The sequence below is a fragment of the Lacerta agilis genome, chromosome 4 (assembly GCF_009819535.1).
Source record: "Lacerta agilis isolate rLacAgi1 chromosome 4, rLacAgi1.pri, whole genome shotgun sequence".
In the NCBI taxonomy this organism is placed as follows: domain Eukaryota; kingdom Metazoa; phylum Chordata; class Lepidosauria; order Squamata; family Lacertidae; genus Lacerta; species Lacerta agilis.
The window spans coordinates 75266760-75294204 of record NC_046315.1 but is presented as its reverse complement, the minus strand read 5'-3'; the positions used below and the strand labels follow the sequence as shown (position 1 = coordinate 75294204).

The 27445-nt window shown below is 41.5% G+C and overlaps 1 protein-coding gene across 1 annotated transcript in view; it reads right to left on the bottom strand.

Moving 5' to 3' along the window:
- Positions 1-26100, bottom strand: part of GCC2 (GRIP and coiled-coil domain containing 2) — a 35680-nt gene extending 9580 nt beyond the window's left edge. The window contains exons 1-17 of the mRNA XM_033147667.1: positions 25990-26100; positions 21844-21906; positions 20747-20831; positions 20356-20423; positions 18621-18725; positions 15112-17568; positions 13835-13895; positions 13296-13396; positions 11805-11903; positions 10008-10127; positions 5241-5405; positions 5034-5138; positions 4148-4310; positions 2819-2919; positions 2622-2699; positions 1386-1523; positions 38-153 (exon numbers count right to left, since the gene is read on the bottom strand). Of these exons, the coding sequence (XP_033003558.1) occupies positions 38-153; positions 1386-1523; positions 2622-2699; positions 2819-2919; positions 4148-4310; positions 5034-5138; positions 5241-5405; positions 10008-10127; positions 11805-11903; positions 13296-13396; positions 13835-13895; positions 15112-17568; positions 18621-18725; positions 20356-20423; positions 20747-20831; positions 21844-21906; positions 25990-25995 (4031 nt within the window). The 5' untranslated portion in view covers positions 25996-26100. The remainder of the gene's footprint in view (positions 1-37; positions 154-1385; positions 1524-2621; positions 2700-2818; positions 2920-4147; positions 4311-5033; positions 5139-5240; positions 5406-10007; positions 10128-11804; positions 11904-13295; positions 13397-13834; positions 13896-15111; positions 17569-18620; positions 18726-20355; positions 20424-20746; positions 20832-21843; positions 21907-25989) is intronic.
- Positions 26101-27445: the final 1345 nt, after the last annotated feature.

Sequence of the window (27445 nt, the reverse complement as noted above, 5' to 3'; positions counted from 1 at the left end):
AGCATCCACCAAAGCCCTCCAACCATGCAACACTTACCTTTCTTGCTTGGTCACATCCGCTTCAGAGTGAGAAGACTTATTCTTCTGTTTTAAAACATTATGGACGCGGACTTTGTAGCTTTCAAATTCGGAGGTTACAGCAGAGTATTCTGCCTGCAATGACATATGGGGGCAGAAGGTTATTTGAATTTGCATAAGGAACAAAACCTAAAGAGTTACTTGTGATGCACATCCATTCACACACTTCTTCTTTTAATTAGAGAAATACTACACCCCACCTTTGAGCTTCACAGGATAATCTGTTCTTAAATGACGACAGTAAAAAAAAACCCCAACCGCTTTTGTTTCAAAGGCACGTCATTTGTAGCTTCAATGTACACATTTAATGCATGACCAAGTACAATGCTATTTTGTAATCTAAGTGTAACCAACGACAACCAATAACAATTACCATGCAAGCCACGGGCAGAAACCTCACAAGCCACGCTTCTGTTCCATGACACATCCTGCCATCACAAGCCAGTCCCCTCCTACTCACACATCAATCACACACCTAGTTATAGCTGACACAGATTCTGAGTCATTCTCCTTTGTAAAAGCAACCAAAAAGATAAGATAATTCTACGTTCATGAAGAGCATGCAAAAAACACTGCCCAGAATGCAAAAACATCAATCATTTATCTTTGTGCAGTAAACACAAAGGGGTGGGGGGTTCAAGCAGTACAAATGTTATTTGCAACTGATTGAAAACTCTTTGTAACTCGATTCCCCTTCCTGTTCCCCAAATTTATCCTTATGGGAAATACAGCTTTTCCCACTCCACTCCGTTACCAAGTACAAATCCTAACTTTCGCCAGTTCGGGGGCGTTCTAAATGCAGCTGAATTACCTTCCACACAATCAGATTAATTTAACCTGTATATCGCAAAGCCTAAAATAATATCTATACACATGCTGTGGTGCTTAGCATCTTTAACTGTAAACCTCCTTGCAATCAGTCACACTTTTCTATTTTATGCTGCATTTGTATCTACGACATAGCAACACTGGCAAAACCGAAAGAAAAGTAAGATACCAAAGAGTTTTGCTCATAGGGAAAGATGACGAATTAAGTAATTCTCCTAAAAGAACTGTTGCATGCCATGGTGAGCATTTGGTCTTCTGAACTAAGATTGACTTTAATTAAAAACATTTTCTCTTCCCAACAAGCCCCTTGGAGATCTGAGAGGTGCACAAAGCTAGGCAACTGAATAATTCATTTTTCAAAAGTACTGAATGTCAGACAGCATTCCCCAACCTCTAAGCAACTGTTAAGATGCTTACTGGACATTATAATATAGGAGCCATTCCTTAGGAATTGGAATCCCTCCCCCACAAGAAAATACCTTTGCTGTACTACATTCCTCTTGAAGAGCTGCTAATTTCTGCTGATAAGTACTCTGAACCCTCTGGTGTTGCTCTAGTGAAGTCCGCAGGTGTTCCTGTATCCTGTGTTTTTCTGAGGTTATATCAGCCAACTGAATCTGTAAATGGACATTCACAGATTAGCTGTTGACACTGGTGTTTTCTCATTAAATGAAAAGTTATTGCTACAAGTTTCCATTTTGGATTGAATGGTAATAAGGAATATCAAATTGACAAAATTTGAAGCTTCTGACAACCCTCTGGAACAATTTTGGTGGCACAGGAATACCTTTACTTTGCTTTTTTCACTCTTTTCCATAGCAAAAATGCTCCATTTAGTGGCTTAGGTCTGGTTGTTGCAAAAGAGGATACTGTTTTGTTGCTGAATTTGAAGATATGTAAATGGTCAAATGTTTAACAAGTGGCATGAAGCAATGAATTCAAGTAGTTGCAATTAACCAAGGGCTACTTGATATAAAAACACCCTTACACAGAAGTTGCATGTAAAAACTGTGCATGTCTATTTTGTCATGGAATTTATAGCCTTGAATTCCTGCGGCTTCAAAAAGAAAGAAAGAGACATACCATTTTGTCAAAGACTTTAGTCGTATGTGACATTGTATTTTTCTCACTGCACTCATGTAGGAAAAACATGAAATAGATACAATATTGACCACTAAAACATAGTGGCGTGGCATGGGTGGAGAACGGATGCAGCTTGGCATTGGCAATCCAATTTACAAGCTGCTTTTAATTTTATTAAAAGGAATATATTTGGAACAATCCCATCAAGCATTAAAAGGCATAGTTTTGACTGGATTGTGCCCAGTTTCTTTATTCTCAGGCTTGAAATCTATCCTGGGCATTGGGGAGGGACTGGGTACAGAAAACGACTACAATGACATCCAGATCCAAAAGCAGGTAATAGCAGTATGCACACAATTACTCCAAAGTAACCCCACCCAACTCAGTGGTACTTATTCTGGAAACTGAGTCTAAGAGTGCATCCTTAGTAAGGTTTTGTTGATTTCAATGCAACTTATTTGTAAATACGTAACAGCAGAATGTTATCTTGAAAAATGTAGTATTTCAAGGAGATAGCATGTATGATAGCAATTGATTGCAGTTACGGTTTTTTAACATACAGCTTTAGCTACCACTCTGAGGAGGTGCAACACTGTGCATCTCACTACATTTGGAGGGGGGGGAGGTCTTGCCTTATAAACTTCAACTTGCTGCTGACTTGCTTCCAACTCCCCTTTTAAAGATGCTTGAAGTCTCAGAAGTTCATTTCCCTGCAAAACAAGAGCACCTTGAATAATTTAGCACTATGCTGCAGAAGAGTGAAGTGAAGCAGCATCATTATTACTTTGTCAGAAGAGAGAACAAATTATTAGAAAGCATAGGGACTTACTCCTTGCTTTGAGTCGGCCAATTCCTTTTTCGTTTTCACCAGCAGCTGTTTGATCTTCGTGTTTTTCCCCTCATACTCTTGTACAGAATTCTGGAATGATTCTAGTGAACAAAGCAAGTGTTGAAGGTAATTTATTCAGAAAGCAAGCAGCAGCAGAACTTTCAAGGAAATTCTTCCAGATTTTCTATAAAGGCTTGGAAAGAAGAAATGAAGTTTCCTTCTTGCTCCTTGATTTAAACTTTTTTACTAGAATTAAAACTATACCAGAATGCTGCAATTTTCACTTTAAAATTCTATTTTCAGATAAGAAATGTTTTAAACCCAACTCAAAATCTAGAAATCCTTTTAGAAGAAACAGAGTGAATGAACAGCCATAAAGATTTATCATTGATGTGAAAAAATATTTCTAAGGTTTGTTGGCTTTTACAACCTACTGAACTTCAAACATTTGTGAAGTGGCATATACTGCCACTGATTTGTAAATACCATGACCAGGGGCATCGCAGGGGGGGGGTGGAGGGGGCGGGGGGCCCCCGGGCAGCGCCCCTGCTGGGGGTGACACATGGGGGGGCTGCCCCGCCCACTGGGCTTTTTTTCTACAATTATTTTTTTAAAAAAAACTTTTTAGGCTATTTTCGGCACTGCCGGGGTGGAGCCGCAGGGGCCGCCAGCGAGTCGGGGTGTCACCCCCCTCGCTGGCCACTCCTGCGGCTCTGCCCCGGCAGCACCCAAAATAGCCCCCGCCCTCCAGCGGCTTTTTGCGGGCTGCAGAGGCTCCAAAAGCCCGCGCCCGGCACCCCCGGGGGCGGGGCGTCGCCGTGTGTGCGTGCGTCATGACGCACACGCTGCGATGCCCCGCCCCCGGGGATGCCGGGCGGGAACTTGGGGAGCCTTTTTGGGCTGCAAAGAGTCCTGAAGCCGCTGCTGTAGCACCCCCTTTGTGCTACAGCAGCGGCTTCAGGACTCTTTGCAGCCCAAAAACGCTCCAAAAGCCCCCGCCCGGCACCCCATGGGGGCGGGGCGCCGCCGCGCGCACCATGATGTCATGACGCGCGCGCGGCGACGCCCCGCCCCCAGGGGTGCCTCTTGGCTTCCCGCCCCGGGCAGCCAAGGGGCTAGGAACGCCCCTGACCATGACACTTTGTTAATCCTAACAAAATAATTTTCTTGCAAAGTTATTCGTATCTACTGGATAAGAGGCCATTGACCTCTGTTTGGAGAATGTAGCTTCTCTGCTATTCTGAGGCATACCTGTAAAAGCCTCTTCCTGTACTGAAACATCCGCAAGAACTTATTTAGACACAAGAAGGAGTTTAGTGCGCTACTCACTGATTTCTTCCTGCAGAGTCTCTTGCTTCTGCTTCTGAATTTTAATCTCTTGCTCAAGGTCTTCAATTCTGCTGCTTTTGTCAGTAATCTTTTGATTAAGTTCTTTTACACAACGCTCATAATCAGCCATTTCCATGTCCATCATTGTACTCTTATGCGCATCCTGTAGGTTTACAAACACACGGCACCCGGCAGTTTTAACTTCTATCGTTGCTTTGGCTGGTCCTGTAGACCTAACATTCTGCCAAACATTTATTCTTTAGCCCCATTTAGCATGCCATGGAATACCCAAATAAAAATCAACAAGACTCTATATCAGGCACGTCCAACTCCAAAGAGACTGGGTTCTACTCCCTGTATAAAATAAATGGCAGTGATCTACCCACTGTTGAGCTTTTTTTTTGGGTGGGGGGTGTTAGCCAAAGTTGTTGAACTACTTTTTTGGGGGGGTTGGCCTTGGTTGAAAATTTAGCGGTTACAATTTCACGAAGCGCTACAGATAAGTTTGCTTTAGCTTTCCACATTTCAAAACGTTCACAAATGCTGTGGCACCAATGCAGGAAACTAGCGCCAGGAGATGGAGGCGGGGACATTACTTGTCCGGGATCGACGAAGATTGTGCGGCGATCTACCTGTCAATCGCGATCGACCGGTTGGATATCCCTGCTATATATGAATCACTAACATACTCGTGAATTGGCTTGGAGTCCCCATGCTGCATCAGAAGATCCCTTGGCCTTTAGAAGAGACTTTGGGGAGGAGGAAAACCCAGTAAAGTCCTATTCTGTAGTTCTGCATGCTCTTTTCTGGATTCTACCTTCTGAGTGAAAAGATGGCAAATATGCAAAGCCGGAAAAAAGGAGATAGATATAAACTAACAGTCTACCTTCTTTGCCAACTCCAGCTCTTCTAGAATTTTCTGAAGATGCTTCTTTTCTTTCTGAAGTTGTGTTTGAAGTTCTTCAACTTCTTTTACAGCATTAGTGTGGTCCTGCAAAAAAATAAAAAATAAAAAATAGCATAAGGGCTACTCATTCAGAAATAGCTATCTTATTCTGTCCTATTTTCTGCTCTCCTAACACATGCCACTCACCTTTATCTTTTGTTCTTTTAGAAGCTTTTCAGCTTCGAGTTCTTTATCAACTTTTGCTTTGGCCCTCTGAGTTTCCAGTAGCTGTGATTCTAGCAGCTTAGTGTTAGTTTGCAAAGTCTGAATACGAGTCAAGAGGTCTTCGTTAGCAGAACGCCACTGGTCTTGCTAAAAATGATAGTAGCAACATTAGCAGAGTCAGGATGGGAAATATTCAGCTACACCACTTAAAACACTGGAGATTTCACCCAGATACCATTTTCAAAAGCCAGACTCCCCCCCCCCCCAGTGTGAGGCTTAAAATAACTTGCTTAAAAGCCTTCAAATCACACAGGCTTTCCCTGTAGTGTGAACAGCCATACTTTGTGTGCCACTAAATATATGCTACTGTTTTTCGGTATTTTGTTTTGTATATGCTTTACAGTATTACAGCATACACCATTCTGGTATTTTCTACATTGCTCTGGAATTCTTACCAAAAAAACAACAACCCCTAACGTAAACATACTTGAAAAATATTAATTGCTTTTAACCCACTTTTGTTACTTTAATGGCTTGAGTCCTGGATACATCAATCTCAGGAGAGCTTAAATATGCCTGATTCTAAGCAAATGTATGATTTAACTGGTTCCTTTCTGCAAATAGTCCCTAGTGGCACTGATACAGCACAAGAAAACTACTGCAGACAATCCTGTGTGATATAACATTTCAGTCAGCTGGAACAAATATTAATGATCAGAGCAACTTTCGCATAATTCCCCCTGAAGGACAAAGATACCTAATATAAGTTGGCTCATTTCTTTTCTGCACAATATACTTAAAGAACAGCATTATTTAAGAATACATTGGGGTGGGGACGGAGAATCGCCTGTCTCTAACAAAACTTATTGTTTCCACTTTAAAAAACAAATCTGTGCCACCTTCAGAGGCACTGTTGTTGTTCAGTCGTTCAGTCGTGTCCGACTCTTCGTGACCCCATGGACCAGAGTACGCCAGGCACGCCTATCCTTCACTGCCTCTCGCAGTTTGGCCAAACTCATGTTAGTAGCTTCAAGAACACTGTCCAACCATCTCATCCTCTGTCGTCCCCTTCTCCTTGTGCCCTCCATCTTTCCCAACATCAGGGTCTTTTCTAGGGAGTCTTCTCTTCTCATGAGGTGGCCAAAGTACTGGAGCCTCAACTTCAGGATCTGTCCTTCTAGTGAGTACTCAGGGCTGATTTCTTTGAGAATGGATAGGTTTGATCTTCTTGCAGTCCACGGGACTCTCAAGAGTCTCCTCCAGCACCATAATTCAAAAGCATCAATTCTACGGCGATCAGCCTTCTTTATGGTCCAGCTCTCACTTCCGTACATTACTACTGGGAAAACCATAGCTTTAACTATACGGACTTTTGTCGGCGAGGTGATGTCTTTGCTTTTTAAGATGCTGTCTAGGTTTGTCATTGCTTTTCTCCCAAGAAGCAGGCGTCTTCTGATTTCGTGACTGCTGTCACCATCTGCAGTGATCATGGAACCCAAGAAAGTGAAATCTCTCACTGCCTCCATTTCTTCCCCTTCTATTTGCCAGGAGGTGATGGGACCAGTGGCCATGATCTTAGTTTTTTTGATGTTGAGCTTCAGACCATATTTTGCGCTCTCTTCTTTCACCCTCATTAAAAGGTTCTTCAATTCTTCCTCACTTTCTGCCATCAAGGTAGTATCATCAGCATATCTGATGTTGTTGATATTTTTTCCGGCAATCTTAATTCCGGTTGGGGATTCATCCAGTCCAGCCTTTCGCATGATGTATTCTGCATATAAGTTAAATAAGCAGGGAGACAATATACAGCCTTGTCGTACTCCTTTCCCAATTTTGAACCAATCAGTTGTTCCATATCCAGTTCTAACTGTAGCTTCTTGTCCCACATAGAGATTTCTCAGGAGGCAAATGAGGTGATCCGGCACTCCCATTTCTTTAAGAACTTGCCATAGTTTGCTGTGGTCGACACAGTCAAATGCTTTTGCATAATCAATGAAGCAGAAGTAGATGTTTTTCTGGAACTCTCTGGCTTTCTCCATAATCCAGCGCATGTTTGCAATTTGGTCTCTGGTTCCTCTGCCCCTTCGAAATCCAGCTTGCACTTCTGGGAGTTCTCGGTCCACATACTGCTTAAGCCTGCCTTGTAGAATTTTAAGCATAACCTTGCTAGCGTGTGAAATGAGTGCAATTGTGCGGTAGTTGGAGCATTCTTTGGCACTGCCCTTCTTTGGGATTGGGATGTAGACTGATCTTCTCCAATCCTCTGGCCACTGCTGAGTTTTCCAAACTTGCTGGCATATTGAGTGCAGCACCTTAACAGCATCCTCTTTTAAAATTTTAAATAGTTCAGCTGGAATATCATCACTTCCACTGGCCTTGTTGTTAGCAAGGCTTTCTAAGGCCCATTTGACTTCACTCTCCAGGATGTCTGGCTCAAGGTCAGCAACCACATTTCCTGGGGTGTATGAGACCTCCATATCTTTCTGGTATAATTCCTCTGTGTATTCTTGCCACCTCTTCTTGATGTCTTCTGCTTCTGTTAGGTCCTTTCCACTTTTGTCCTTAATTGTGGTAATCTTTGTACGAAATGTTCCTTTCATATCTCCAATTTTCTTGAATAAATCTCTGGTTTTTCCCATTCTGTTGTTTTCCTCTATTTCTTTGCATTGCTCGTTTAGAAAGGCCCTCTTGTCTCTCCTTGCTATTCTTTGGAAATCTGCATTCAATTTCCTGTATCTTTCACGATCTCCTTCGCATTTTGCTTGTCTTCTCTCCCCCGCTATTTGTAAGGCCTCATTGGTCAGCCACTTTGCTTTCTTGCATTTCTTTTTCATTGGGATGGTTTTCGTTGCTGTCTCCTGTATAATGTTACGAGCCTCCATCCACAGTTCTTCAGGTACTCTATCCACCAAATCTAAATCCTTGAACCTGTTCTTCACTTCAACTGTGTATTCATAAGGAATTTGATTTAGATTGAATCTTACTGGCCCAGTGGTTTTTCCTACTTTCTTCAGTTTAAGCTGGAATTTTGCTATAAGAAGCTGATGATCTGAGCCACAGTCAGCTCCAGGTCTTGTTTTTGCTGAGTGTATAGAGCTTCTCCATCTTTGGCTGCAGAGAATATAATCAATCTGATTTCGATGTTGCCCATCTGGTGATGTCCATGTGTAGAGTCGTCTCTTGTGTTGTTGGAAAAGAGTGTTTGTGATGACCAGCTTGTTCTCTTGACAGAACTCTATTAGCCTTTGCCCTGCTTCATTTTGATCTCCAAGGCCAAACTTGCCAGTTGTTCCTTTTATCTCTTGACTTCCTACTTTAGCATTCCAATCCCCTATAATGAGAAGAACATCCTTCTTTGGTGTCATTTCTATAAGGTGTTGTAAGTCTTCATAGAATTGATCAATTTCGGTTTCTTCAGCACTGGTAGTTGGTGCATAAACTTGGATTACTGTGATGTTAAAAGGACTGCCTTGGATTCGTATCGAGATCATTCTATCATTTTTGAAGTTGCATCCCAGTACAGCTTTCGCCACTCTTTTGTTGACTATGAGGGCCACTCCATTTCTTTTACGGGATTCCTGCCCACAGTAGTAGATATGATAGTCATCCGAACTGAATTCGCCCATTCCTGTCCATTTTAGTTCACTGATGCCTAGGATGTCAATGTTTATTCTTGCCATCTCATTTTTTACCACATCCAGCTTACCAAGGTTCATGGTTCTTACATTCCAGGTTCCTATGCAATACTTTTCTTTACAGCATTGGACTTTCCTTTCGTTTCCAGGCATATCCGCAACTGAGCGTCCTTTCGGCTTTGGCCCAGCCGCTTCATCAGCTCTGGATCTACTTGTACTTGTCCTCCGCTCTTCCCCAGTAGCAAGTTGGACGCCTTCCGACCTGAGGGGCTCATCTTCCAGCGTCATATCTTTTATATGCCTGTTGTCTTTGTCCATGGAGTTTTCTTGGCAGGGATACTGGAGCGGCTTGCCAGTTCCTTCTCCAGGTGGATCACGTTTGGTCCAAACTCTCCGCTATGACCTGTCCATCTTGACCTGTCCATAGCTTGCCTGAGTAATTCAAGCCCCTTCGCCACGACAAGGCAGTGATCCATGAAGGGGAGCATTTATTCATTCGCCCGAAAGGTGGAATTGAACCACTCTGTCGCTAAACAGCTACAGGTTTGAAGCCTGCACCCCAGACCACTGAGGATCATCCGGGCACTAAATACTACCTAAACAGTAGGTAGTATCAGAGGCACTAAATACTACCTAAACAGTATTTTTTTTTAATGAAGCTCAAGATTAAACCTTTATGTTCCTCTGTGAAAATAAAGAGCCAGATTTCGTTATAGACCTTTTCTACCTTTGTATTTGAAAAAATTTCAGTCTTTTGGATTGGCAGCAAATCAGCTATGGATAGTGAAATAAAGCCTCCATTCCAGGCAGCACTGCTCTGAACTAAAAATGGTGTGGGCAGGGGGAAGAGTGGGGGGGGGTGCTGTTACCTTTAAGACCTGCAGTAGGTTTCTCAGAGTCATGTGGCCACCCACTGTGGGAAATAAACAGTGCTCAACTAGAAAACAAGCCAAGTGCCCAAGATCACAAACAGGGGCTCAAGCCCTGCAAAAGCAAAATTCATTTTCTAGTCTCAAGACTTCTCACTCCCCAATCTCCTCCCATTTATTCCCACTTTTGCCCCCCCCCCAATTAAGAACAAATTCCATTTGTATAGATTTTATATAACCAGCACCTGCTGAGTAGAATTTTCCAGTTGTCTCGTAAGGTCATCTATTTGGTGTTCAAATTTACGAGCTCGCTCTTTCTCAAAGTCCAGCTGTTCTGCTTGTTTGTCAAACTCTGTTAAAAGATTCTTAGGAGCACATACACATTCTATTAAGTCTTTATTTATGAGCCTGCAACGTTCTGTATGCATAAGCAGCCGTATTCTTTGTCAGAGTAGCACCAGGAAACAGAGCTACTTCTTAACATGGAAATAAACCTAGATTTTACTTTCTGGATACCCATCTGAAAGATCTGCACTGGTGCATCTGACTGCAACTATACTGTTATATACCGCAAAGCAAAATGGCATGCTAGATGAAGGCATTAAAAGTTCACATTATGTTTATCTCCATGTCATGAACTTGGACTGACTCAACAAGCAGCCAATCTTCAGCATCTCTGCTGAAAATATCTGGGAAGTTGTGTTTTAACTGGGAATCATACTGCTTTAAAAACAGGCAAAATGAAATAATTACTACTTAAGTTCTTTTTTTAAAATACGCCTGGTCAAAGATTCAAAGATATACCATTTCAGCCGACTTATTATAAAACTATTAAAATGTTAGATGCCAGTGTACAATTAGACTGGCTAAAATGTATAAAGATGATGGCAGATCTTTGTGGGAAGCAAGGGGTAGAGAGGGCTGATTCTGATCACTGTTAGTGGTTTTTTCAGAAGATAAAAAGATTTTAGAGGAAAATAACAGTAATACTTAATATCCTGCAAGTGAATATACTGTCTGACCCAGGCAGTTTATTTAGTAATGTATTTTAATGACTCCACTCTCTCAAATAAAGAGAATCTATTACAGTGGTGCCCCGCTAGACGAAAATAATTCGTTCTGCGAAAATTTTCGTCTAGCGGGTTTTGCGTCTTGTGAAGCGGCAATGCAAGCCGCGCTTTCACTAGACGGAAAAAAAAGACGAAAAATTTTCATCTTGCGAGGCAGCCCCATAGACTTTTTCGTCTTGCGGGGCTGCCTTCCGCTAGACGAATGCCTTCGTCTAGCGGGGCACCACTGTATGTAATACACTGTCATTACTGTGTCTTACATATGCCAAATGGGGGAACCAAAGTAAAAACTCCATTAATTTTGAGAATGGTGTATGAAATTTTGAGCAAAATCACACGGACCTTGTGAGTCAAACAAGATCATTTGAACAAAATTTGAGAAGGAATTATCAATTCAATACAATAGGTTAACATCCAAGAGATGGGGATAGGTGCATACTTATATTCCAAAACCTTTATTTAAAAAGAGCAAAATGTTGCTGGTAAAACAAAGAGCAAAAGCACATGGGGACTAACAGCTGAGTTCAATTCACGCACAGAAACTAGGGTTACCATGCAATGGGTAGGCAGATCTATAACGGAGTCCTTGCCTCTGCTTTTTCCATTCTGTTGGATAGAATGGAGTTAGGGATACAAATCCTGACCATTTTTCAACTGTCCTGCTTATAAACAGCAGCAACAGGTTCTGCAGGATCTTTCTGTGAGTTTTATGCAATTAATTAAGGGGATTAAAACAAAAATGTTTTTAAAAAATGACCTAAGAGCGAAACACCTTAGAAAAATCCACACTAACAAAGCTGTAAGCAGAGGGTTTTTGGGCACAGTGCTGTCCACTGCAAACACAGCCCCTACTTGTAACTCCCCGGTAGTAGAAATGCAGGTGCTTGGAAACAATGTGGGCACAAGCTCAGAGAAGCCCTAAGCGCTTCAAGCATAGCAGGAAGTGATGATGATAAAGTACTTGTCCTTTACCTTATAGCTCTCTGCTGTCTGAATGATGTCTCCCATTGAAGTTGATAGCTGCTGTCTCTCTGACTGCAATAACTTCACCTCTTCCCTAAGTGACTGTGCCTAAGTGCAAAGAAAGATATTCACCCTTGATACTTCTACCAGTGATTGGACCCGAAGACAACCTTCTGTGAATGAAAAAGGGGGGGGGGAGCATTTCACTAACTCTCGCCTCCCCTGAAACTTCCCACACTACTTCCTACCTTGTTTCCTCTGGAGCAGATTTTCAGTGTGTGCAGTGAAGCCAAGACCCAAGAGCAACCCACTCCCTGAGCTCACCAAACACCAAATCCCAGCCCTCGTTAGCAAGCTACCGAGTTGAAGCTCTTTGTCACAGAGAAGGGTTGACCAACTCTATTCAGCATGAGGACTATACTGACCCTCAGTCAGCCACTCCCCTGAGGGCAATATGGCAGCAGAGAAGCATGGCTGCTGCATGAATACACAAACATACACTCACCACATATGGACATTTACCACATACAAACATCAGAGTGGCAGTCACCAAGCATTCGTCTCCTTAGTCATAGATACACTATTTCACACACACGTATACAGAACCAGCACTTCCAGCATTCCTGACCCGTGTTGGGGTGGCTGGAAATGCTGCTTTTTAAACTCCGCACAGAAGGATCTGTGTGGGCAAAAGACAATGTTTTCACCCACCCCAGCCTGGAGCGAGGAAAAAAAATTGCTGCCTTTCACTCTTAAATGTATACTCACTGCTCTTCAGAGATCAGACAGAGTAGTTTATATCCTGAACAGATCTCAGGAGATAAACCCCCTCAGATCAGGAGATAAAGCAGTGGGGGCTCAAATCAGGCCACTTCTGGTGGCCTGGCAGACAAGATGCAGCTCATAGGTTGTGGATTAGTTGTTTGTGCCATAAAGAGAATGATGAACAGCAAACCCAACCTTCCTTGCAGCTTGTCTTTCAAGGAAGAACTAAACAAGACAAGAGATTCCAAATGTGCGGGTTGTACCGGCTTCCAAACATGTGTATTCACTGTAAAAGACATGGCAACTCCACATGTAGAACTGTGTCCATGTCACTTTTCCCCATGTAAGTACTGCCATGCAGGGAAAAAATGAGATGTATGAAACAGCCATTTGGCAAAGACCAAAACCTCTCAAGTCAAACGCTGGATCTACCTGCCCTGGTTTCAAGGCCTGCTGGTCAATATAACTTCCATCTTCTCCAGCTCATATGTACGCAGTCCTCTAATGTAGGCAGACCTTTTGTCAAAACTGAAACTAAAGACTGTGGTTAGATGAGAATGGAGGCTACCAAAGTGCCACCAGCCCATTAACAATCACAAATGAGAAAACTTTGGAACAATCCCAATGGGAACAAGTTAAAAGCAGGCCTAAAAATACCTGTGTGGCCCCAGAAACACATTACCAAACATCTCATGAGGAACTGGTACAAAACATATGGAACTTGATTCCAGTTACCTCTTTCCTGCTGCATTCCAGTTCTTTCCTTAATTTCACAGCAACAGCTTTAATTTTATTTCCTTTTTCTTCTTTCTCTTTCAGTTGTCTTTCCAAATTCACTGAATGAACAAACAAAACCCATTTTAAAATGTGAAGGCAAAAACCATCTTTCTGAAATAAGAAATGATTCATTAATAAGTATCAGATTCATTATATTCGTTAAGCAATTTAGAAATGCTTTTAAATCACAATAAAAATGGTCACATCCCATAGCAAGATCTATTTACACACCACCTCATACAAATTAACCCACACATTGATAATATGTTTTCTTTTCTTTTTTAAAATGGAAGCCATACATTTCAGGATTCGAAAGCAGCCTGGAAATCGAGGACTCACAGACTGAACACCCTATTTTGTCTTTATCAGAGCAAAGTATCTCCAGAAGATGCAACTTACTTAGGTTTCAGATTTGTGAGATGAGATGGAAACAAACATTAAATACTCAATAATTATTTACACAGCAGCAAACCTGGTAAAAATATATACATATATACCCATTTTTTCTGCTTCTGATAACTGCTGGTCATCTTTAGCCGAAGACTCCTCGACAGAAGCCTGCATTGCAAACACAATAAATTAGATGGATAGCTTGATCCTATCACTGAATGTAACTAATCTACAGTAAGCTAGACAGAGCTTGTCCTGAAAATGCCCCCTGAGAAGCACTTATTGATGCAATTTTCTCTCCCAACAGTACAACAGCGACCCTGATGTCTGCTGCTGCTTGGTGGTGGGGTTCCCAGAGACAAAGCAAAGTGACCTGTGGTCTCATTGTGATATCACAATGGAAGATGTTGAGGCTGATTCCGTCATTCTGCTTTGCTCAGTGGGAAAGGGTAACACCGGACTCCTAAGTGTTAACAGGAGTTCCTAGTTACATCTGCTATTTGTTTCTATAGGATAAAGACAGGCAGATAAAACTAGTTAAGTGACAGGAAAGGCTCCTGTAAGAATGATATCACTTTTAAAGATCCAGCAATGCATGTATTTTCTAATTAAAAATGGCATCATTGGTTTCTCCCTGATCCTTTTCCTCCTTAGCCTAGCTGTTTTATTTATTTACTATTAATATTTCTTTACTGCGCTATGAGCAGAACTCTTTGGGCAACAAGTTTATTCTTGATAAGGCAATGACAGAGCATCCCTGAAGCATTCTTCACTCGTAACAGCCATCTAGCTTCATTGCTTTATCACCTCTAAAGTGTCTCAAAGTGAAGAATACTAAAAGTCTTGAAGACCCTAGCTCACTTTCATTTTCCAGAATTTTGGGGGGAATCAATAAAGAACATAGAAGTGTCATCCTTGACTACTTAACACAATCTTAAAATTGTGTTGCATTTAGTGGCACTCAAACAAGACCAAATTAACAGCCACTGTAAAAGAATGGTTTTAAAGAGTTATTGTGAACTCAGGGATAATTAATCTTCAGAACACAAATCCAACCCATAACCCAGGTTCCAAATCCATAAATGCTTACTTGGGGGATGAAAGGAGGAAGCACACTTTCACGCAAGAGTTGTGTTTGCTGCATGTACCACAACACTGCTATACAGGCAGTAGACAAGTCTATCACGCAAAGTATGAAATCATCCTCACCAAACTCACAAGAGATATGAAGAGTTCAAGTTTTGTGGTATTTCTTTTGCACATAAGAGCAAAAGATTGTAACCAAAGAATTTCACAATTCCCACTACGTACTTTCCCAAATTCTGTTCTAAAGAGGCTTGGGGGGGGGGAATAAATGAGAGTAATTCAATAATAAAACCCTAACCTTCAGCAAAGAAAGCTCAGCCTGCACGTTTCTCACTTCCGTTTCTTTTTGCTCAAGGATTAAGCTTAATTTTTTCCGCTCCTCTTCTTGATCTTGTATTTTGCTTTCACAGAGTGCATGCTTTTCAGATAGATCTTCCATACAAACTAAAATATCTTGGTTCTCATTCCTGAGTTTTTCACTGGCGTGCTTCAGCTCCTGGATATCTAGCTGCAGGGCTTCTTTTTCAGAAACAGCCCCTTCCAACTCTTCTCTTAACAAGAGCTTTTCATTTTCATAATCATCCAAGAGAGATCTGAGTTCCATGCAACGAGCTGCATTTTCTTCCTGCAGCCTCTGCATCTCCTCCTGTAGAAGCACGTTTTCATCCTTTTGTGAGTTCAGACTTTGTATCTCTTGCTTCATTTTTGCAAATAATTCATTCGCAGCTTGTAGCAGACCAGTTACATCTTCTCCTTCATTTTCTTCTGGGTTTCTGGAGCCCATCTGCTCAAGGAGGCTACAGAGCTGACTCGTGACAAGAGATCTGAAAGCCTTTTCTTCCTCAAGTACCTTAGTCAAATGGTCCTTCTCTTCACAGACTGTTTGCAATTTCATTTCTAAATTATCTGCTTTCTCTTGAGACACAATCCAGCCCCGCTTTTCAGATGCAATGCTTTCCAGCTCTTTCCCTGCTTGGTCCCTGTCTTCCTTGAGCTTGTTATTTTCATCATGTAGACTCGCTACTTCAGATGAGAGGTGCACTTTATCTTGCCGAAGAGCTTCAATCTGCTGTTCCAATTCCCCCCACTTTAGTTGGTTCTCTTCTTTTTCCACTTTCAGTTTCGCCATCAACTCCTCTACCTGTTGTTCCAATTCACTGTTGCAAAGGCTTAGAGCCTCAACACGTTGCTGATGTTCCACAGCTGCTGCTTTCTCCTCTTTGCATTTTCCCTGGAGGCTTTCTATTGTCTCAGCAGAGCATTTCAGTTTGTCAAGGATACTATGGTTCTGTGATGAAAGCTCACTCTCCTTCTCTTCCAGTTCTTTCACTGCAGCCTCTCTTTGACGAAGAGAAGCAACAAGTTTCTCATTCTCTTCCTGGAGAGTCCCTATTTTATGCCTCAGTTCTTCCAGCTCCTCGAGTTTCAAGGAAAGTTGTTCTGTATGTTCCCGGAGCTGATTTACATTCTCAAGTAGAACATCCTTTTCACTGAAAGCAGCTCTAAGCTTTTTCTGTAGTTCATCAACATCCGAAGCCTGCTGCTGCTTCATGGATGCAAATTCTCTGCTTATCTTCCCAGCAGATTCCCCCAATTCAGTTTGAAAGGTTTCCATCGTTTCACGCAAGCTCTCATAACTAGCAATTGCGTCTTCTTTCTCCTGTAGGTGCTTCTGACATTGTTCTTTAAGATCCACTATCTCAAGAGCCAATGACTGATTCTCTCTCTCTAAACTTAATGATACTGATTGTTTAAGCTCACAAATTTCCCTTCTATGCTTTTCTAACAGTTCTTCAATTTCTAGACTATTTTCTTTTTTAGTCTTCTCGTGTTGTTCTGTTACTGCCTTCAACTCTGATTTTAGTTTTTCAACTACGCCACAGTGATCCTCTTTGGCAAGCTGCAGTTCGTTAATTTTGAACTCCAAATCTTCTTTTTCGTGGAAGAATTCATCCTGTGCATGCTGGATTTCCACTTCCAGTTTCATCTTAACATTGTTCATGTAGGTTAACTCATCTTGTAATATACTGTGTTGAGATTCCAGTTCTTTTAAAGCATTTTCTAAATGTCTGGTCTTTTCTGCCATTTCCGTTTCCAATTGTACATTTCCAGTTTCTAGGCTGTCTACATCTTTCGTTAGAGTTTGCCTTATGTATTCCAGTTCACGCTCATATTTCTCTTTACAAGCACGCAATTCATCCTGCATGTCCTTCTCTTTTAATCTGTATTGCTCTATTAAGTTCTGCTTTAGCTGATCTACCTTATTTTGCTCCTCTTCACATGCTTTGACAGCGGCTTCAAGCTGACATGTCAACTCAGACACCTCCTTTTGGTGAATAGTCCTCTGTTGGCCTAGTTCTTCATCTAATCTATCCATTTCCCTTTGGTAACACTGAGAATTACTTTCAATGACCTCTTGCAGTTTGGCAGTTTCCTCCTTCTTACCCTCAACAGAAGCATCCAACTGTTTCTTCAGATTCAATATTTGTTCCTCATAGGCAGCCTTAGTTTGATGGACCTCTTCCTGTAGCCTTTTAATTTCTTTGTGGTTATTACTCTGACAATTAAGCTGTTCTGTGAGCTGCTCTTGTTTGCTCCTTTCTGCAAGCAGTTCCTTTTGCAACGTGGCCATAGTTTCATCATATTTGGACTGTGTTGCTATGGTTTCATTCTTAAGACCTTCGATTTCTTTCAGGTAGTCAGTGTTCAACTGTGCAAACTTCTTCTGCAATTCTTCTTCCTTAGCGAGAGCAGCCTAATGATAAAATATTCAGAGCGGTGTCATATATGCATATTTTAATCATTTTGTAAGTGCATACCCAATTTACAGCACTTAAAATATCAAAATCAAACTGAAACCCACCCTCACTCCCCAACCCCATCTGACAGAGGGAACAATCTAGGAATAAAGACAGACACAAAAACATGTGTAGGTGATCTGCACAACTGGTGTTACGTCATCAACATCTGCCTTCCCATCCAAGCTGAAAACATATTTCTTCAATTAAAAGCAAAATACAAATCTGACCTATTACAAAATACGATTTCAAAGGATGCACAAGATTTACTCTCAGTCTGCTTAGATAATATATATTTAATCTACTTTATTGCTCTCCGTTTTATTCCATTCACAAAACTGAGCATGCAACCTCCAACTTAAGTAACTGTGTGCCTTATATCTAATGGTAGTTGTCATCTCTTAACTGACATACATACCAGAAAAAGCAGCAGAACACATTTAACAGAAGAAAAGAATTTAAACCATATTTTGTTCTTAGCAGTGTTTCAATTGTTCAATGTTTTGGCAATATCTTAACACTTCACCTGCTGGGAATAACACTTGTGCCACCTCACATGTCTAGGCACTGGCAAGAGCTCTGGTTTTTTTATTTTTAAAAAAGGATGTTTAAAACAATTTCCAATAAAAGGTTGAGAGATTAGTAAGCCTTACTGCAACAGAACCATTGGCTCACAGATAGCTAATGTGGTGCTCTCCGGTTGCTGCTGGACTACAACTTTATCATCCCTGGCCATTGGTTGTGATGGCCGGGGCTGATGGGAGTTGTAGTCTTGCAACATCTGGGGGGCACCACATTAGATACCCCCAGCCTACTGAATATCTCTTCCCCAGAGAATACACTCGTATCTGCTGTGCCTCCCCATTTTAGGATCAAGGAAAGGGGCAGTGCATGACACTTGTGAACTTGGAATAGAAAGAAAAGGGATTAAAAGACAGGAAAGGCTTTCTTTGACAGAAATATATTAAGCTAGAATTAGAAAACATATTTTACTGCACTTAGGGAGTACCTCTGCTTCTTGTTGCCTTTTCACATTTTCTTTTTTCAGAGCTAGACACTGCTGCTGGATTTCAGCTTTCTCCAGAAGAACAACATCCAGCCTCTCTGTGAGGGCCTAATTTTAAGAAGGACAGAGCATGAAGGAAGAACCCACTTCACTATAAACAAAAACACAAGAGGAATTGTATTTCTTTAAGATGCTGAAAGCTGTCTCATTTTTTCATTGACATTTGTTTCCTGTGCCACAGAATAAATGGAGACTGAGAGTTCTTCAGCTGCACTCAATGGGCTGAGTTATTAGCCCACTTCAGCACCAAACCCAGAGTTTGATCATGTGTCAGAATCATGGGCTTGATCCTCAGGCTCCATTTACATTAAAACCAAACAGAGAAAACCACACAGAAGTTAACTCTGATATAATTTCTTGTATCGAAAGTCATCCTTAGACAGAAAGCATTGTTAAATCAATCAGAACCTGACCAGGGATATGCTCATGGCTCTGTCTGGGGCAGCTCTGGGGCTAATAATAAGTCTGGTAAAATCTAATAACAACATTGTTTGAAAACACATCCATATCACAATACACAACATGGCTAACCTAACTATGCTCTGAAATTTTCTTTATCTGAAGCTTAACTAATGAGAGGAGAATAGACAGGGATATGAGATTATTATAACAATCATGCTATTACTTATTGGCTGTGCTTAATGCTTACAGTCATGTGACTGAGCATCAGATTCGCCATTTCCCCCTCTTCTCAGGTGTAATCACGAGAAGACTTAGAAGTTTTCGCTGTCATTTTCAGCTAATTACAGTTTAGTGGTATGTCCAAACCATAAACTGTGGTTAATCTTAACAGAGTTTACTGAAATAAGCCATCTTGAAAGAGTTTGGTTTCAAGCATTGCACTAAACTGTGGTTAATGGAATGGAATCGAAAGCTTCCAGTTTCCTCTGGTGTGGGTCGGGGAGTGCACAAGCCCAAGGCTTATGAATGTAATGCTAAACCACAGTTAAGCTCACAATCAAACTAAGCTTTCAGTTGCTCACTATCATTAAGATGACCAGTAAACACTGCAACAGGCAATTATCGTTTGAGGAACACTTGTAGCAAGTTGATCTTCAATTATCATGAGATGAGAAGCAGCCCACTTTAGGAGGAAGTCCAAAGAAAGATAATTTTCAATAAAAACACAATGCCCTGCATTTTAACTCATAGGTAAATGACCTGCCAGACAGCTGAGAAAAGGAGTCTCATTGGTTGTATGACACAGGCAGAGCTTACTTCCTTTTAACCAAAAACATGTATTTATTGGGAATGAAAAGCCCTTGCACAATATATGATGCGTTACGAGTACAATCCTACCACCACCAGTCTGTGTTGATGGCTGGGGGCATTAAGAACTGTGTGTAGTTGTCTCTCTGCTGCCGATGGAGGCTCTTGGCTTCACCCAGACATGCAGAAAGCTACTGTTGGGGATACTACTGCCAGTGGTAGCAAATGGAAAGCCCCAAGAAAGTGTTCCATTTTCAGGATCGAAAGCACTGCAGATTCCCCAATGGCCCTGGTCCTCAGCTTCCTCCCCAGTTACATCAGCCTGGAGCTGGCTAAGTGAAAAGTTACAATAAACTGCCCCCCCCCCATATTCCACTCAAACTGGTGTGAGCTGGCAGGGCTTGGGAAGCTGCAGCAGTTCTGCCACCCTACCGGCCTCAGGATTGTTTGGTAAGTTATGCGTTCCCACCTGAATAATATCATCAGTTCCTCCAGCAGCAGGTTTTGTTTTCATTTCTTCAATCTCTTTCTCCAATTCTAAGGGGAAACAGTGTTTTCTCTGAATAAGGATAATTCATTCATTTCATATATTATTCTACTTTTCTGCAACCCCAAAGTTTATTCTATACAGCTAATTTGGTTTATTCATGGTCATTATCACACCTAACATCAGCAGGAACAGATGCAAGCCTGGCAGATATTCACACCATTTCCCCAGGATTTCTGAAAGGTTTTTTTGGTCTCATGACTTTTATTTGTTGCAGCTAATGGTACGGGTGGGCCTTTTTTGGACTATATGCTACATGCAGTCTGCCATGCTGTTTTAAAATAAATGAAAACCAACATCAGTAGGGAGGTACCTGAACATCGGGATTTCACTTTCTGTACATGCATCATTTGCTTCTTTGCAAATTTGATAAGATCTTCTCTGGGTAAAGTATCCAGCTGCAAAATTAAGAAATAATGTTCTAAATGGCAGTTAAGGGTACTGAACTTCAGAATATCAAGCTAACTTTTAATGCTTGCCCTATTTCATTCCACCAGAAGAAGCTTCACAAAGAACTCTGGAGAAATATGCTGCAGTTTGCAAAGCATCCTGCAAATGTTTCATTCAACGTTAGCAGGGGCTGAATGTATTTGTCTCCACCAGACCTACAAAGTGGGATAATCCTTTCAGAGCAGCAGCAGTAAAAGAGACTTAGGCACTCAGCCCTGAAAAACACTAGGCAACACAGCCTACAGTAACACAGTAACTGTGCACTTGCTATGTTATTCTGTAAAGATGGTATCTCAAGTTACTATTCTGGCTCTATACAGCTCGAAAAGCAGTGAGGATAGCACCACCTGCACTGATTTGCTAAGCAAAAAACCAGTCCACTTTAGCCAATGGGAGATGCGAGCTCTCATAGGCTCAAGGTTAGGAAGACGCAACCTGAATTACGACAGAACAATGATTTCCAAACACATTTTCATTTTTATTTGAAGTGATTTCAAAAGGAGTCTACGTATAAACTTATTGGAGGGATGCCAAATAAAAAATGGCCGAATTTCTTCAGACACACCAAAATATTCGGCTTGCCAAACAGATGAAGCTCAGGAGGAACTATAGACTAAATTGCTGAACACCATAGAAAGCACAACCTCTAACAAGGTTTGTTACATGAATGAGCAATAAGGAAATGAAAGCCAAATATTTGAACCAAAGTCAAACATTTTTCAGAGGGCTGGTAGGTACATTTGTTTCCTGTAATAGCTGCCAGCTCTACTTGCCAAATAAACCTTTGCTGCATACAAAGATTACTTTTTAACAGCTGCAACGGCTTCACTTTCTGCAAATAAAGCAGAGCCAATTCTTACATTTCAAAATGCAACATTTTTTTAAATGTCACCTACAGACAGATCTCCTTTTGTCCATCTATTACTACTGGAACAAATTATATTTGTAAGGAAACCTTACCTTTGACTTGCCTGTTGTGGATGTGGAAGGCGAAGCTGCCATTTCTTGACCGCTATCTTGCAGCTGAAACAAACATTACAGATAAAAGTCTGATGTATGCGGATCATTTTATTATTTGTTTCTCCATCCCTACACTACCAGTCCACCCCAAAGTGTATTCAAGGAAGCTTACAGCAATAAAGAGACCATTTAAAACAATAACACTATTAAAGCAGATACAATGGCTATTAATAAAAAAATAGCAGAGCCAACAGCATAGGCAAATAAAAAGACCACTACTGCACAATCCCAGGTTAGCACACACAGAATTGCATAAAGAGCAATTCAATACCTTAAATCATTAAGAATTAACTCTTCAGTGGAGCTTACTCCTTTCTAAGTGTTTAGTAGTTTTCTGGGACCTGATAAGGTATTGGCTAGATGACAGGCATCTCTTCAGGGAGTATGGTATTCTGCCTCACCTGGATCAAATAAAAAGGAGGCGAGTTGGGTGGGTGTCAAAAGTATGTTAATTGAACACCATCCTAAATTGCCAGATGACTAATAACAGAGGGCTTTGTGTTCATGGTAAACAGCTTGGGATTATTAGAAAAAATGTGTAAAATAGTTTACAACTTAATCTAAAGGGATACTTTTTATTTCTTATTTTAAAATTAATTTTTATTAGTTTTAAAATTTTAACAAATCCATCCAAATTATTTAAATATAATACATTTTTTTCAAAAAATAATTAGGTTTCCAGCTCCTGTTGCAAGCACATGTCCATTACATTCCTGATGTTACCGCTTCATTCTTCTTCTTTAATCACCTTCTCAACCTTCTACTAGTTTTAATCCATTCTTTCTTTTTTACTGATCTTTATTGGTTTAAAATACAACCATAAACATAAAAGATCATTTACAGTGGAAACAAAGAAGAAAAAGAAAAGAATGGGGGGGGGGAGGAAAAAATGTATACAAAAAGAAAATACATCATCTCAAATAAGTAAATAAAAATTATGAATGTAAAACTTCCAATCATTCTCATTATACTGTTTATACTGTCACCGTTTTCTTGCACAGCTTTATGTTATTTCATATTATTTTCATATAATCCAAAAAGATATCTGTTACACTTTTTTACTTACAGGTATCATTCAAGTTCTGCTAGTATGATATTATTTGTACAATATAGTCTTAAATATTCCCCATTCTCCATACATTTTCTGATTTGAAACTCCTCTAATTCTTCCCGTCAGTTTTGCTAGTTGCAGGTACTCTATCGTAAGTGTCTGCCACTCTTATTATCGTTGGTAATGTTTCGCTTTTCCAGTTTCTCGCCACAAGTATTCTAGCTGACGTGATTGCATACATGAACAATGGTCTTTTTTTAAAAAAAAATTCTGTTGGTAATATACCTAGTAGAAAAATCTCTGGCCTTTTTTTAAAAGTGAGTTTGAATAATTTCTTGAATTCATTGTAGATATTATTCCAAAATTCACGGATAACTACACAGGTTTCACCACATATGATAGTATGACTCTATATCTTTTTTGCATCTCTAGCAAGTTGGTGACCTGCCTTTGTACATTTTAGCAAGTTTTAAAGGGGTATGGTGCCATCTGTATAGCATCTTCATGGTGTTTTCCCCAAGATTATAACATGCTGTAAATTTAATATCTACCCTCCACAATCTTTCCCATAGTTCCATATAAATATTGTATCCAAAGTCTTGCACCCACCTTACCATTGTACTGCTTTAACTTGTTCCTCTTTTACTTCCCATTCTAAAAGGTACCGTATTTTCCGGCGTATAAGACGACTGGGCGGATAAGACGACCCCCGACTTTTGAGAAGATTTCCCTGGATTAAAAAGTAGTCTTATACACCAGAATATACAGTAATCATAGATTCGTGAGATATGTTTTCCTTTATTATGAGTTAATCTTTTGAATTTGGATGTTTCTTTCGCAAGACCTTCTTCCTTATCTATACCTAATCTTTGGTTTAGCTGGAAATATTGTAGCGAATCCGACAGGTGGCTTTTAATTTCATCATATTTTTTCAAAGTTGGCTTATCCTTGTCTACTTCTAGTAGTATTTAGTATGTAGTCCACTCTCCTCTCATATTTCTCTTTTTAACTGCTATAGCTTCTGAAGGTGAGGTCCACAGGGGTTTTAATCCATTTTCATAGCCAGCTGATCTTGTTACCTTGTAATCAGCACCATTGTTGTTTCCAAAACATACAAACATCCATTTTTGCATGCACAAAGGGATACTTTTTATTTCTAATCTTAGGAATGCACAGATAGTTGTGTGTTTATGCTAACCATTAACAACCATTCAGTATATAAACATGATGTTCATATTTTCTAATACTTCACGACAATGCGAAGAATAAAAATGTTTTCAAGGCCTAGTCACTACAATTACAAAGCTACCTTTGCTAAAGGAAGATGTAGTTTATCCACCCTGTTTCATTCCAGTGTTCGAATGCTGAATTCATAGTGCCAGCAGATGTTTAAGGCAATTTTCGAAACTCCCATTGTTCTAGATGCATTTTGCGACAGGGAATTTCATTGGTGCAAGCAGTTTCTGAGACTAAGATTTCAGATTAAAACTGCAGAGTGGAAAGAAAGGATGACCTTTTTCTGCTTCCCCACTTCCAGATACTCTCTGAAGACTGTAGAAGAGACCCTCTTAAGAATATTATGGGGGTGGGGAGGGGAAGGACTCACTGGACTATGTGAAAAATGAACGTAATATTTCAGCTGCAGTTCAATCATTTTCAGCTTTGTATTCTTGTTATAAAAAAGCACACCTAGACATTCCGTTGCTGCACCCATAACATAGGTTTAAGGTTCCATTTAGCTCCTAGCTTTCATATCTCTGTTTCCAACACTGGTTTAGGGCCACAATCTCTTTTCAGCCCTCATTCTGTGTCTTTTAACAGCAGTCTGGCACACTGAGGCTTACCAAATAAATGTTCTTAGCACAGACGTAAAGTGATGAGAATTACACTCGGCATCCATACAGTGCTTTATGGTGTTCACTGTGCTTCATAGTAAACTTTTCTCCATACTGCGGATCTAGAGGAGTGTGTTTGTTTGTTGCTAAGAGATCCTTTACACTTACCTAAAATCACCTAAGGTTCAAGGTAATTTAAAAAACCACCACAACCTAAACCAAGTTCCTCTACTAGCACTCTCCGAGCCGCTGTTCCATACAGGTAACACCTTGACTGATTTGATTTCCACGTATATCAGGCTGTTGCTTTAAAAGCGAAGCAGCAGAGGCCAATACGAAATTCGTAGCCTTACATATACCACATTGCTGTGTGTGTGTGTGTGTGTGTCAAACCTGATTAAGAGGTGCAACTCTACTCGGGTGTGCTCAGAGGTAAGCCCCACACAGTTCAATGGAACTTATTCCTGGAATTCCCAGGATTCCGGTCCTAGCATCCAACCAATATTGTTAAGCTTTTGGAGGTCCACCTCCGAGGACCTTCTGGCGGTTCCCTCACTGCAAGAAATGAGATTACAGGGAAGCTAGGAAGAGGGCCTTCTCGGTGGTGATGCCCGCCCTGTGGAATGCCCTCCCATCAGATGTCAAGGAAATAAACAACTATCTGACTATCAGAAGACATCTGGAGGCAACCCTGTTTAGGGAAGTTTTTAATGTTTGATGTTTTGTCGTGTTTTTAATATTCTGTTGGGAGTCGCCCAGAGTGGTTGGGCAAACCCAACCAGAAGGGCGGGGTATAAATAAATAAATACTATTATTGTTATTATTATTAGTGCAACTCCTGTGTTGAGGGGGAGAGACCCGTCTGAACAGGTATGGCTTGGGGAAGATGCCTACCTATTATGCATGATCTAGCTGAGATCCAGTTGAGGGTTGGACTAGATGACCCTCGGGGTCCCTTCCAACTCTACGGTTTTTTGAGATTCCATGCCCCTGGCTAAAGCAGTAGACGGTGCCAAACCAGGCAGCCCTCACCACAAACCCCGGTTTAACCTTATCCCCTCCCTAACACGCCACTTGGGAAACGGGGAGAACCCACAAGTGGCGGAGGCGGAGGCCCCTCTAGGAATGAGGGCTGAGGAGGGGGAAGCCCAGAGCCCACGAACGCCGTCTTCCCCCCTCGAGTCCCTCGCCCCGGTTTACCTCCATTGCGGCGGAGGGAAAGCGAGGCTCGTTTGCTCCCTCAGCGACTCAGCTGGCAACACTTCCGCCTTCGTCACCGGCTCTCCCACCGCGCGCGCTTCTGATGTCAACGAAACGAGGAGGGGCTTGACCTGAGTGACGGCTCCCCTTCTCTCCTTGGGTCGCCGTGGCAACCGGCCCGGCCTGGCTCTCCTCTCTCCCTCCGCCTCTCGCCTGCCTACTCTGAAGCCACGCCCCCTTCCCCCATGCGTTCTTTTTATCTTTCATGACAGCGGAGAGGAAATACCACGGGGAGGGGAGGAGGGCGGCCGGAAAAGCTACATCAACACAGTCCCTGAAAAAATTAGCTGTACAGTTTTTGATGGAATAAATAAATCTCCCACCAACATCTTCAGTTGCTTATATTTGCTTATTTAAAAGTCCTTTTTGATTCTTGGAATGGATCACACCGCAAAATACCCTTAAAAAAAAAAATTATTAGTTTTTAGTAAAGATTTTCCTGTGCTGCAAAACAAACAAATAAACGGGGGAAAAGTACACATTTTGTCTCGTAGAGTCTTTCCCACAGTTCGTTCACATGTAGTTAGAGAGACTTTTGTGGTGGCAGGCCGTGCTTGCTCTTTGGGTAAAAGCGGGTGAAAAATAAAACAATGAGCTGTTGCAGTCACACCGTGGAACAAGATGGAACAATGATCGCCTTAACAAAAAAAAGCCCACGTTAAGTGTATAGCACAGTAGATTCAAAAGCTTATAATCGGCGGGGGGTGGGGTGGGATATGGGACCACAGAAGGGTCAAAGCGCATCTCTAAGGGTTACAAGCAGATTTGTCCCACAATATAATATTAATGCTTGCATCCTAAGCATATCTTCTCTTCCATGTATTGATTTTTGATTATGATAAAACCTGGTGCCTTGTGCCAGGAATGCAGGATGCTGCCTCACACCTCATCACACCTTTGGGGTACCCTAGCTCAGCACTGCCTACTCCTGGGCTTTGCCGACATGGTGCCTGCAAATGTCCTGGTTCCCACAGTGTCCCGCAAATGTGCCTGTCAAGCACCCCTCTCTCACACCTGTCTCGGCAAGTGTTTGTGTAGACACTGGTGGTGATAGGTGTTCTCCCCTACCTCCTCCCCTCTTCTATTTAACCTCCATCTCCAGGGTTCAGTGCTGGGAGTGCAGAGAAAGGGAAAGAACTAGACGGGGCTCAAGAGGAGAGGGGGTTATGCATGTGGGGCTGCAGAAGTGAGCAGGATCGGCCGGGGGCAAGGACGACCCCCCCCCCCCAGGCATAATGCAGGAACGATTCCAGCCCGTCTCTCCCATCAGTGTCCAGCGTACAGCTCTAGGGAGTTCCGACAGCCCATCCTGATGATTTATAATAACTCATGTCTTGGAGACACTGAGCACATATTCATAGTCCAGCAGAGATAAAAAACGCAGACGGACTAAGGC